A 13740-nucleotide genomic window follows, 5' to 3' on the forward strand; every position below is an offset into this window, starting at 1 on the left:
CAAGCCTATCGCTCCCAATTAAGTCATAACTGGTTGATTGCAGTGGTACGTGTTAACTACGTACCACTGTGTGTTACCTTTAGTAAACAAAAGAATAAATATCAACACAATTATTGATATTTTAGAAAATTATAATTCAGAGGAAAATATACCGTTTAATTATTTGTTTTGGTGAATTTTTTCTAAGCAAATCGAATCATAATAACATTTAACAGCAATGTGCTAAAATTGTTATAAATTAGTCAATGGAACGACAGCTTCAAATGACAACTTTTTAAGACATTTTGTTAATAATATTGATAAAATGCATTATAACAGTGGTATAAATGCAGATTATAAAGCTGATGCCAGATTTCCCAAAAGTACAGACAGTGCAATTTAAGTTCCCTTTCGAATCAGTCGTTGAAGGAAAAGGAGTATACGATAATTTGAGATTTTTAGATTTTCAGAAAAAATAATTATAAAAAATATTTGTTTTCATATTAAAATATCATGTACACATAAAAATTAATGGAAACCACACACGAATGGTAGGACACTCTGTATATTTATTTTTTTACATACTAAAAACAAATTATTTACATTATGTCGGATTTATCATCCATACACTTTGTTGTAGCAACACTGGTCTCTTATTACTTATTTAAATAGAATAGAGTCTTACTTTATTTTAAATTTTACAATATTTGTATAAATGTATTTTCTTGGTCTGTGCACGTATTGTCATAGTTTGTTGTTATATAATTATCTCTGTTGAATCGTGTACTGATACAGTTCGTCGTAATATATTTATCATATCTGTAAAATAAAGTAATCGTGTGGAGCTTATTATTTAAGTTTCAGTTTACTTTAATTCAAATTAACTTAGTTAGAATTTGTTGTCATCGCTTAGCGCTACAGCGACAATTAGTGCAGTCGACTGGACGAACTAATTTGTGAAGAAAACAGAAAAAAATCGTAAGTACAAATTATCTGTGTAAAACATTTTTTTTGCGATTTTAGTTTTTTTTGTGCAGTATACTTATTTTTTTTGACGGCCGGCGATACGCGCTTACGTTACGGTGCCGCGAGAATAAAAAAATTAGCTAAACTACTGACTTTATTTATTAAACCGAACCTACGAAGATAAATAGGTTAAACGTTTTATTTCTAAGAAAATTTTATATAAAATTTGAGAAATTACCGTACCGAGTAAACATATATAAAAGTGTAAACAGCCGAACTGTATTTATTAAACCGACATTACGGAAATAAATAAGTCTGGAGCCGAATAATACCGCGGAAATATGTTAAAGTACTAACAGAGAACTAGTTAGATCGTCTTTAACTTATTTATTACCGCAAAAGTATTAAAAACCGATTTTATTAAACAGTACCGACGGAAATAAATAAGTTTGATTATATTCTTTGAACGCGGAAATAATAAAAAGTACCGAACTACACATTTTTTTTCTCTTTTTATTGTTTAACAAAGAAAGAAAAAAGTAGTTTGGCAATTATTTTAATTAATAATTAATTATTATAAAATAATTATTATTAAAAAATAACTATAATTACCGTGAAAATAATACAATTTTTTTTAATTATAACAGATTTATATTTATTAGACCGCTAACACGGAAATAGATAAGTTTGGGATATTAGAAAAAGTTTTTTTTCGTTAATGCTAACCTAATCATTAAAGTATATTCATTTATATTAAAATGATTAAACAATTAATGGAAATAAAATCGACGAAATAAATAAAGAATTGCGGAAACGTAACATAAATTCGCAGGAAACTAAATCCGACAGAATAATAAATTTAAAATCGAAAACTTGGATACGGAAACCAAAAAACAGCTAACAAAACTATTTTTGACGATGTTGCAAAAATCAATAGGGCGGCGTCGAAAGCATAAGCCAAATAAAATTTTTAGATAACACAAAAAATAGTAGTATGGACTTTTTGGAAAAAAAATTCGACACGTTATCCGACCGCGATAATGAAATTGATATTATTTAAAACCGATTACAAACATTTAATTTGTTAATTGGACAAACAGAAAAACTCGACAAAATTTTGGCCGAAAACGGACTTTTAAAATTGCTGTCCGCGGAACAATTTACGTTATAGACACAAAATAGTCTACTTTTAACTTCACGGCGCAATTAAACAGCCTAAAACCGCATGATATTGACGGAATTGCAAAATAAACTCAAAAATAAATAAAACAATTTCAAATAGTTAACAATAAAGAAAATTTTACATCAATATGGTAATGCAGTATCACAGATTATTTCATATAGTCTCTGGCGATAATATAATATAAACATTTATGTTTAAATTTTTATAAAAGTTGAATAAACAGTGTTACAATAAACTGCTTAGCCTGTTGGTAAAAATAGAAATTTCCAATATTCCAAATGTTTAAAACTATAATTTAAAATTGTTGTGTTAGTTAATTTAAAATATTTTGACTATATTACAAAAGATAATTCATCAAAGCATAAATATTAATTAGTTTATGGGGTGTAACACAAAATATAAATTAATAAAGAAAACTTTAAGAGCTGAAAAACTCTTAACTGCTCAATTAAATTATAGTGAGTCGTTAATTGTCGTTAAATCATAAATTAGTCGACTAAAAAATCTTAATTTGTCTTGGAGGAATATTCCACCTCTCATATCACTTAAACTACAGTCTTGTTTGAACCTTGTTAGGTCGCATTTAAAAGAATATTTTTACCTAAGAAACAGTAGCGTCGGAATATATAATTATACGTCGTAAAAAAATAATATTATATCGTTCTTGCAAAATAGGTATGAGTATGATTTAGATCAAACATATTTGTAAATTTAAATTATTTTTGAAAAATATTGTATTTGTTTAGTAAAGACAATAATTTTCTTGGTTATTATAAACAACATAAAATTATCGTATAGACAAATATTGTTTAATAAAAAAACTCTACAATAATATGAAATTAAATTTTTTTCCATCCTTTCAGGGATAACATCATAACATCAATGGAAACCGATATTTTAAGTTTGATGATATGATCAAAAAAAAAAAAATTTAAAACGATTTTGTTCTTTTAGTCATTATTTTTTTATCTGATCAATCATTTGCGTTTTTAAATTATTTAAAGTTTTGGATTTAAATACAAATCCATTATTACTTTAGTATAAATAATATTGAAGTCAATTATAATATGTTTCAATTGTTCATAAATTATTTTAGTAGTATTAAACAAAAACATTTTTTCACATTATGTTGGAGTGTTAGGTAATTAATAAATAAATAATTTGTTACACTGGGAAGTTCAATTTTTGATAATATTATTTGAAATAGTAATTTTAATGCGAAAAGGAAAAGGTGTATATCAAACACAGATCAATTTATATAAATTTTATCTTACCGAGTCAATTGAGATCCGTACAATACTTCTTCAGAACATAAAAAACATAATGCCGGCGTCAGCAAGACCGGTTCACGCCGCCCGTCGCCCACCTTACATGGCCTGACTTTATCGGTCGTGAAGAGGAAGCACCGCGATCGCCATTCAACGATAACACCTGAAGTGCGATGCGACCGCGACAACCAATCGCTAAACAATGCACAATGATAAACTTTGATTGAATATTAGAGTGTGGTACTATTGATAGACATGAATTATAAGGATTATATTTCTGTATGATGGATAATATCGAGTTGTATCTGTTGACGACTACTGTATGTTAAACATCAAATTATCAATAGAATATTGGTCAAAAATCGCTAAAATTAATAAAGCAATAATGGAAGAATATTTTATTGGATAAAAAAAATTATGAAAGCAATATTGTTAGGAATGTTTTTTTATCATCTCAATAAAGATAAAATAGCAGTTCCCATTAATGCAAATTAAAGTATAGGTTTGTATTCCTGAAAGGACGAAAAAAGTTTATTTAACTACATTTTATTGTAGGGTTTTTTGAATTAAAGAAAACATTTTGCATAGTTATCAAAAAAAGAAAAACGAGTTGCTTATTTTTAATGAATCGACCAGTACGTTGTAATTTCTTAGTCTACAGATGACCCCGTGTGATTACATACTGTTATTCAATGTCAGTGCTATGTCTTTTTCATATATATGTGTTTACATTTATTTATTTATTTTTTGTTAAAATACTTTTTTGTTTATCTTTTACGCTAGTGGGCTCTTTTAAGGATTAAACACTAGGAAAGTGCAATGGTTTCATTAAATTTGACATGTGTTAGCAATATCTTATTATCTGATTATTATTTTTTAAGGCCAAGAGTGTGTTTTTTTCATTTAATTCCATTTTTTATTGTTGTGATATTGAATGATTGTACAGATTTGAATGTCTTTTGATTTTAGTATTATATTTTTGTAATTTTTCACAAAGGAAACAAATATGTTATAGTTTTAATATCACGGATAATAAAATAACTTAAATTATTCGATACTCAAAATTATTGAAATCAGGTAACTTAATTAAATTTTCTAAAAGTTATGACTTATTAAATAATTAACAGATAATTAGAGATAAAAGGAATATAGCTCCTATATTGTTATTAAAAAAATAACATTTTTCCATGCGTATCGTAGACCATGAATATAAAGTACATAAATGTTCCTAAATTTAATTTGATTCATTATTTTTTTAATGGCTTATCACAAATATAAGAATGATAATAAGTAATAGAATTGTCATATTATTTTGAAGATGCGTTGACCGTATTCGTCTCTTACAAACATGTTATTCACAAAAGAAAGCTCCTCATTTTGCCTCATAGAAATAGACAAATTGGACAACTATATTTACGCAGTTGATCCATTGGACACCTCTCACGAATCTTAAGGAGTTATGAGAAATGGACACTGTCCATTTTTCATACCTATCAAATATCCGTTCCTGTGTTCAATGACAATTTGTTTAGTTTATCTTTTTGTCATTTTGTAAAAATATTTTTAGGTGAAATGACATACAATACATATTATACTTGGTTTATCTGATTAGATTACTATAAAAATGTAATTCTTTATATAACAAAGAACTTTGTTTTTAGACTCTAAATGATTATTTTTTAATCATGAAAATTTATTTAATATTGTAAAATATAAAAATGAAAACCAAAAAGGTCTATTATTTAAACTACGGTTATAAAATATAGAATCTAAAGTTTGCAACAAAATATTCAAATTTATTTAAATTTTAAATGAAATATAAATTGAATATGATTAACACATTAAAAATTAAAATTATACATTATATCGGATAAATTTTAAAAATACATATGAAATTTTATGACATCATTTTTAAGTTGTTAAAATAAATACAAGGAAAAGTAAATAGAAAACATATTTTGAACGATATATTTCTGATATTGTTTAATTATAAATTTGATTTATTGACAATTGCTTCACTGTTAATGAAAAACAACATATACTAGTTATTTTAAATATCAAATAAAATATTGAAGTATATAATGCGATTTTCTAATTTTTATCTTAATAGAAAAAAGCTTTTTTCGAGTAAGTACAATATTTTGTATAACATTAATATTATAAAAAAGTTAGAGTAGTTGTATGAAATGTTTTTTATTTTACGAAATATTAAATGATTATTATAGTTAATTTATTTATTTTAGATAGCAATAATAAGAAGTAAAAATGTCAATTAGTATTTTGGCTCTGTTTCTTTTTTGTGTTGTAAATGAAATTTCTAGCACTGATCCTGAAGGTAAAATAAATTAAAAATTGAATTATACTTTGTCATTTTCTCTCTTAAAAAGGAAAAAAAACTTTTACTATGCTATTATCATTTAAGACATAGCTCTGACAGTTATTAGATTGTTTTATTTTTAAGTTAATACTTATTTTTACATTAACGCATTAAAATATTCTAAAATAAACATTATTTTAATAATATTTTGTTTGGTGCAATGGTAATTTAAAATTTTAAATATTTGACGTATATAGCACGTGTTAAATTATCTTTATTTTCACTATTTAGGAGGTCATCAACCAATTTTATGACTACTAACTGTTTTAAATACCTATCATAGTAGAGTAATACATAATGTTAAAAATAATATAACCGCACCATACTTTCAATCTATATATTAAAATACTGACAACTTCTTAACAAATTTTGGTTAAACTTTGTTATCGACCAGACATTTTCTTAATTAGACCATTTTTTATTTAAGAAGCTAGTTAAATATGTATGTTGTCATTTACAATAAATAAATTTTATGTTTTTATAAGGAATAAGAGTTTTAATAAATACACGGATAATTCTAATAGACTTAAAATTGAGTAAAAATACACAGAACAGATATTCATACCGTAGTCATTGACTATTCTAATCAGACTCACTTAGCCCTACCTTTGATGGAGCGCTAGGTCACACCGCCTCACTAGTACAGCACACAAATTACTACAATTTTTAATTTTTTTTTATGACGAACAAAAAAATATAAAAATAGTATAGGTTGATACAAGTTCTAAGTATAAGGGATGATGATAAAAATTTGATTTTTCATATGAAACAGCTCATCAAAGATTCATAATGATAAAAAAAAAATTTGTTTATAACACTTGTATATTTAAAGATATTACGTGAGACATAGTTAGCCAAATACCCTGTATAGTAAATCTGTTATAATTATTTATAATAGTAGAATACTTACAATAATAAATAAATACAATTTCATTAATGAAAACTAAGAATTTATCATGAAAAATGTAATTATTTAAAAATCTTTTTACAAAAAAAAAAAAACTGACTAAAAAATTTGCTATGAAAAAATGAATTAAAAAGTAAATAATAACTTACTTATGTAAATTAAATTATTTATTTATTTACTTCAATTGACCTACAAATATTCTTTTTTCATTCAGTCTTATGTATTTATGTATTGAAAGTAATTTTAGGTATGTTTTCTCGTCCATTTTTCCTTACACCACTTGTTTCGTTTCCTTTTCGCTGGTTTTGTTTCTTTTTTTTTCATAATTAACACAAAGGCTAACAAAGCCAGTGATCTCGTTCGATGCCATCGTGAAAAAACTGAAGACCGTTCTGGTACGCCGGAGATACATCCGACGTCTAGTATTCTGCACAGGCATGCCTGAGCAGGTACACCTCTACGGTAGACCATAACGTGTATGGCCACCATTACCGACTCCAATAATAACAATGATTGTATGTTATTACCCTAATAGATTGATTGTAATATAAGCAGTCTAAAAATATACTTCTAATTTCTGTTTAAGTACTATATTTATTTGTTAGTCTTATATGTGTTATTTGAATTATGAAGCAGAGGTATAGTTCATAAGAATATAAGACTGAATTGAAAAAAATGGATTTTTGTAAGTCAATTGAAGTAAATAGATGCGAAGTTATTTTTAGTGCATTTATTCGTAGCAGATATTTTTTAGTAGACTTTTTTTTGGTTGTTGTTTTTTTTTTCTAGTCGGTTTAGTTAATTCGGGTTGGGTTTATATTTTCTCACTTATTTTGATTTAAAAATCAAACTGCTGGAACCGATTATGATGACATTTATGTGGGAGAAATTAAAATAAAAATACCTGATAACTCCTATTTTATCAATCATATTTTCTATTTATTCCTTATACTTTATAGGAGTATCAACTTGATATTTTTCAGATGCCAACATATATAATTAGCTAGATAGTTTAATAGATAATGATCTAAGAAAATGTATTGTCAATAACATATTTTTGACTTCTTTTTCAGCAGTTATTAACAATCTAAACCCAACATTTGTTAAACTTGCGTTATGTGAAGTATGTGACAGACGCATAGTTAATAAATATATAAGACTGAATTAAAAAAAGTGCATATTTGTAGGCCAAGAGAAGTAAATAAACAAATAATTTAATTTACATAAGTAAATTATTATTTACCTTTTAGTTTATTTTTTCATAGCAGATTTTTGCAATAATATTAATAAATAAACTAAAAGTGGCAAAATTTACTCTGACCACTTTCTTACAAAAATCATCCATATACACATGTATAGGAGGGAAATTTGTACCATCAGAAACATTTTTGTAGCTAATTTAGTTCGTGTTTAAAAAAATGTTTTTGCTATCCTCGTGTACCTTAATTAATGATACACAGTATCAAAAAGTTTATAAAAATTATAACAACTTTCTTTATAAAAATGTTTTTTTATCATTTTTTCTAGCTTTAAAAAATAATATGGCCTTTACAAGTAAGAAACTATTAAATAAGTTTTAAAAAAATTAATAAAATTATTATGAGAAGTTTATTTTTTAAAATCTATACGTTAAGTTGATAATATTTGAATATTTTATATAATATTTTTAATAAATCATTAATTTTGAATAAATACATTTAAAAATACTTTCATAAAATTACTTATTTATTGGAATTTGAGAAGTTATTGGTTTCACCATTATATGTTTTTTATGTAATTCTCAGCTCTCACAGGATCGTATTTAATGATCAATACGTCGATCAGCGCCAAGATTAAAAAAAAAACTCTTCATTTCATAAATTTAAAAGAATACCTCAAAATTAAAATATCGTAAAAATATCAATAAAAAAACCCAGCGCAGGGGGGTCGCGGCACAGTGGTGACGTGGCATAGTTGGATCAAGTATAATGATATCTGACAGTGATTAAAATCACTATCAAAAAAAAACGCTTCGATGCAAATCTTTAGACAGTGTTTAATTTTAAAAAATTGGTGGATTATTACAAAAGCTTCATAAACTGCTAGTTCCTTATTAATATCCTGATTAAGATAAAGTATGTCGAATGAAAAAGGTATTATTAAAAAATAGTATTTCCCATAAAAAAATTATATTGATCAATACACTTTTCAATAAGTTATAGCATTATAAAGTTAAAAATGTAAAAATAAAATTGAGAATTTCCACACATTAATAGCATTTGGTAGCCATTTTCACCGTGAAGACAAAATTAAGTCCGAAATTTTTTTTTTACATAATAAAGTAGATTACATTAGCTTTAATTTAATATTTGTATATATAAAAGTGTCAGATTTTCCGGAACACTTTCAAAATTTAAGTTGAAAAAGTCGATTTTTTGTGAAAAAGTTGTCATTTTGAATCCCCCCCTGTAGGCAGGTAAAAAGTCAGATTTATAAAAAAATTATACCAAATGATAGGTAAAGATACCATGCATCTACAAAAATAGAATTATATTAATCCATACATCTTTCAAAAAGTTATAGCATTATAAAGTTAAAAATATAAAAAAGAATTTTTTTACAAAAATCGTATTTTGTTTATTAAGTTTAATGTCTGTTTTCACCATGAAGATAAAATAAAGTCCAAAATTTTTTTTTACCATTATAAAGTATATTTCATTAGCTTTAATTTAAGATATATATAAAAGTGTCAGACCTTCCGTAACACTTTCAAAAGTTAAGTTGAAAAAGTTCTACTTTCTATATGCATTTTTATGTTTTGAATCTCCTCTGTATTAAGGGAAATAGTCCGATTTAAAAAGTATGTCGAATGAAAGATCTATATAAATACTACTTCTCATAAAAAAATTGTAATGATCCATACATTTTTCAAAAAGTTATAGCATAATAAAGTTAAAAATGTAAAATACAAAATCGAACATTTTCACACAATAATAGCATTTAGTAGCCTTTTTCACCGTGAAGACAAAATAAAGTCCGAAATTTTTTTTCACGATAAAGTATATTACATTAGCTTTAATTTAAGATATATATAAAAGTGTCAGACCTTCCAGAACACTTTCAAAAGTTAAGTTGAAAAAATTAATTTTTTGTAAAAAAGTTGTCATTTAAAATCCCCCCCTGTGGGTAGGTTAAGTGTCAGATATAAAAAAAAAATATACCAAATGATAGGTGATGACATCATGCATCTATAAAAAAAAGAATTATATTGATATGTTTATTTCTAAAAGAGTTACGGCAGTTTTTAGTAAAAAAAATTTCGAAAATTAGTCATTTTTAAATTTGTAATTTTTTTGGATGTTTCCCCCATTTACGGGGAACGAGGGAATTTTTTTCAATTTTTGAGGGTAATGTCTTCGACTAGATACGATTTGTGATCTTTTGACGTATCATTGAAAGAAATCGGTTCGGTGAGAGCTGAGAAAAAGTGGTAACACACACAAAAAAAAAAACACATCTTAGTAAAACCAATAGCATCGAAGCTAAAAAACGGGTTTGTCGCGGCACAGTGTGAACGTAGCATAGTTGAGATAAGTGTAGATGATATTTGACTAGGATTAAAATAACTATCATTAGAAACACTTCAAAGTAAATCGGTAGTTTTTAATTTTAAGAAATTAATAGAATATTCCAAAATAAACATCATCTCCTATTTTCTTAATTATATCGTAATTAGTAATTCTTTGATTTATAAGTATTATATATGAATAAATATTAACTATAGTAATTAAATTTAGTATGTATTTCATATTCAATAATTTTACGGAGAAATTATAAAAAATTATAAAGTAGTTTCAAAGAAAAAGAAAACCCAGCACAGTTTTTTTTTTTAAAATGAGTATCTGTTAAAATCATAATTTATATAATAGTAATTTTACAATTTTTAAAATTTCACTAGAATATAAAATGCTTGATAATATATTTTGAACTTACTTTAAAAAAAAATGTTTTTACCATAATTTACTTATTTAACGAAAAATACCAAAAATATATGTTATTTATTTGTTAAATGCACGAAAGAGTAATTAAATTAACTTATTGACTTGTTTATACTTATATTTGATAGTTATATACAATAATTGAATTTCATTATACATTTCTCTATAAAATTTAGACTTTATATTGGAGAATCTAAAGAATGATGGTAAAGTATACTAATTAATAAAAAAAAACTTAACTGCATTATTAATTAACATAGCATCAACATAATCATCGTCCTTATGGCAAAACTGTTTATCTAAACATTTTGAGATTTAATTTATTTACGAGAAATATTAATGTAACATAATATTAACACACATTTAGAGCGGCTTTCAATTAAAGATATTCTATTTTTTCTTGAGATAATAAAATATTAAAAATACTATTTATATTGTTAATAACACAAAGTGGGTGTTTTATTATCTACTGAAAATTTTGCGAAATCTTATTATGCGATTTTGCACAGGATAATGATGGTTAATGATTAATTGTAAAATAATTAAATTGGTGTATAAATCATTAATGATAATTTAATATAAATAAATATTTTGAAGCTCATAAAAATTAATTCATTGTACTGCAATAAAATACTCATTATTTAATCAAACATTTTTTAGTAAACTTAACAATATAATATAACACATATAATATATATTTATATTTTATAAATCTTATGATATAATATTAAATAAAAATCATATTTTAAATAATAATTATTTAATTAAATACTAAATGTACTTTAGTAAAATATTACTTCATTTTTAATTAGAACTATTTAGTCCGAATTCATTAGTGGAATTTGTGGAATTTATGAAAAGTATTATGAAAANTGAATTCATTTGTGGAATTTATGGAAAGTATTATGAAGAATCAAGAAAAAGGTAAGAAAAAAATGTATCAAATTTTTGACATGAGTAGACATGGTATTTGAACTTGCTTTAGAGATTATTTATTATCAAAAGTTTTAAATTCTACATTTTATCTGTTTTATATATACGTANCTCTATAAAATTTAGACTTTATATTGGAGAATCTAAAGAATGATGGTAAAGTATACTAATTAATAAAAAAAAACTTAACTGCATTATTAATTAACATAGCATCAACATAATCATCGTCCTTATGGCAAAACTGTTTATCTAAACATTTTGAGATTTAATTTATTTACGAGAAATATTAATGTAACATAATATTAACACACATTTAGAGCGGCTTTCAATTAAAGATATTCTATTTTTTCTTGAGATAATAAAATATTAAAAATACTATTTATATTGTTAATAACACAAAGTGGGTGTTTTATTATCTACTGAAAATTTTGCGAAATCTTATTATGCGATTTTGCACAGGATAATGATGGTTAATGATTAATTGTAAAATAATTAAATTGGTGTATAAATCATTAATGATAATTTAATATAAATAAATATTTTGAAGCTCATAAAAATTAATTCATTGTACTGCAATAAAATACTCATTATTTAATCAAACATTTTTTAGTAAACTTAACAATATAATATAACACATATAATATATATTTATATTTTATAAATCTTATGATATAATATTAAATAAAAATCATATTTTAAATAATAATTATTTAATTAAATACTAAATGTACTTTAGTAAAATATTACTTCATTTTTAATTAGAACTATTTAGTCCGAATTCATTAGTGGAATTTGTGGAATTTATGAAAAGTATTATGAAAAATCAAGAAAAAGGTAAGAAAAAAATATATCAAATTTTTGACATGAGTAGCCTTGGTATTATAACTTGCTTTAGAGATTATTTATTATCAAAAGTTTTAGATTCTACATTTTATCTGTTTTATATATACGTAGAATTATAATTTTGAAACATTTCAACTTTCATGTTACTATTACTACCATTTAATTAATAAAAAATAATGTCATAAATAAAATAATATTTTCGAAAGGTAATATAGAAAAGTTTTACATTATTAATACAAAAAATACTGATGTAATTTGGAATGATTTTTTCTAGCACATAAACAAAAATTTCTTAGATTAAATTTTTTGCTCTTTACAAATAAGTGCAAACATAATTTTTTGGTACTTATAAATATGTTACTATATATGATATAATATGTTACTAACTAATTTAAAATTAGAAGATGTATTTATTTCCTACACAATGTAAAATAATTAAAATAAGAATTGTGTGAGAGAGAAAATGTCTTCAATTAAATTTTATTTCAAAATAATTTTTTTATAAAGCACCTTAAAGTAGGAGTCAGAGTGAAATTTCAGTAAAAAATAAAATGTAAATAGATTATACTTTTAATAGAATCAAACAATATATAAGATATTCATAAAAAAAGTGTTTTAAATAACGGTTCTGTTTTAACTTCGATGTGGACTAAATAAAAAAAAAATATAAAAAATTTGGACGAACGACGATAATTGTTTATACCTTATATAAAGGCGCCTTTTATTAAAATATAATGATTATTTACAATTTTTACCACAGTGCGGTGACGATCGAACGATAGCAAAAATGACAACTGACTGAAAACCAAATATAACAATACGTTTTACAGCGCCTTATCAACAATACAATATATAAACCGAACAGAGATTCCTTATAACAAATACACAGAAAAGTTTTTATTTTTCAACACGCTTACATTAGTTTCACGTGTATGTTGTTTGTCGTTTTTAAGTTTGTAACTCCACGCGGCACGTGTNTCGTTTGTAAGTTTGTAACTCCACGCGGCACGTGTTATTATGTCGCGTATCCCGTCGTGTATGACCTTGAGACTATACTGTTGTAACGCATTCGCCCCACCCCGCTCACCACTCGTAGACTATATTTTCCAACCCGTAGACACGCGCTTATCATCAATTATATATACAGTAGAGCCTCGATAGTCCGGACCCCCGATAATCCGGTGAGCGCGGTAATCCGGACGCCATAATTCCATTTGTTCTGTGTATAGATTTTAAGAGAATTCCCGTGACTTATTTATCTATGTGTAAGATATTGCTATCGACAATTTTGTTATTTTTATTACCAA

General features: G+C 24.8%; 2 protein-coding genes across 23 annotated transcripts in view; one reads left to right on the top strand and one right to left on the bottom strand.

Annotated features, from left to right (window-relative positions):
* The window catches only part of LOC126896169 (uncharacterized), a 180822-nt gene that overhangs the window by 123405 nt on the left and 43677 nt on the right, over positions 1 to 13740 (top strand). For 5 of the 16 annotated variants that reach the window (XM_050668722.1, XM_050668728.1, XM_050668733.1 and 2 more), the window contains exon 1: positions 5647 to 5731. The exons of 2 other annotated variants lie outside the window; for them this stretch is intronic. In XM_050668722.1, coding sequence (XP_050524679.1) covers positions 5662 to 5731 — 70 coding nt within the window. In that variant the 5' untranslated portion in view covers positions 5647 to 5661. Of the gene's footprint in view, positions 1 to 5454; positions 5524 to 5639; positions 5732 to 8207; positions 8235 to 10833; positions 10864 to 11716; positions 11747 to 12352; positions 12425 to 13740 lie in introns of those variants that run through there. 9 more of the 16 variants (XM_050668716.1, XM_050668717.1, XM_050668718.1 and 6 more) reach the window with 7 other exon arrangements.
* Positions 1 to 13740, bottom strand: part of LOC126896162 (uncharacterized) — a 42966-nt gene that overhangs the window by 11773 nt on the left and 17453 nt on the right. Inside the window, exons 1-2 of one of the 7 annotated variants that reach the window (XM_050668691.1) lie at positions 3403 to 3616; positions 665 to 798 (exon numbers count right to left, since the gene is read on the bottom strand). The exons of the other annotated variants lie outside the window; for them this stretch is intronic. The gene's annotated coding sequence lies outside the window, so the exon portion shown is untranslated. Of the gene's footprint in view, positions 1 to 664; positions 799 to 3402; positions 3617 to 13740 lie in introns of those variants that run through there. 7 annotated transcript variants of the gene reach the window in all.

Source organism: Daktulosphaira vitifoliae, unplaced genomic scaffold (assembly GCF_025091365.1).
Source record: "Daktulosphaira vitifoliae isolate Bord-2020 unplaced genomic scaffold, ASM2509136v1 Scaffold_1, whole genome shotgun sequence".
NCBI lineage: Eukaryota > Metazoa > Arthropoda > Insecta > Hemiptera > Phylloxeridae > Daktulosphaira > Daktulosphaira vitifoliae.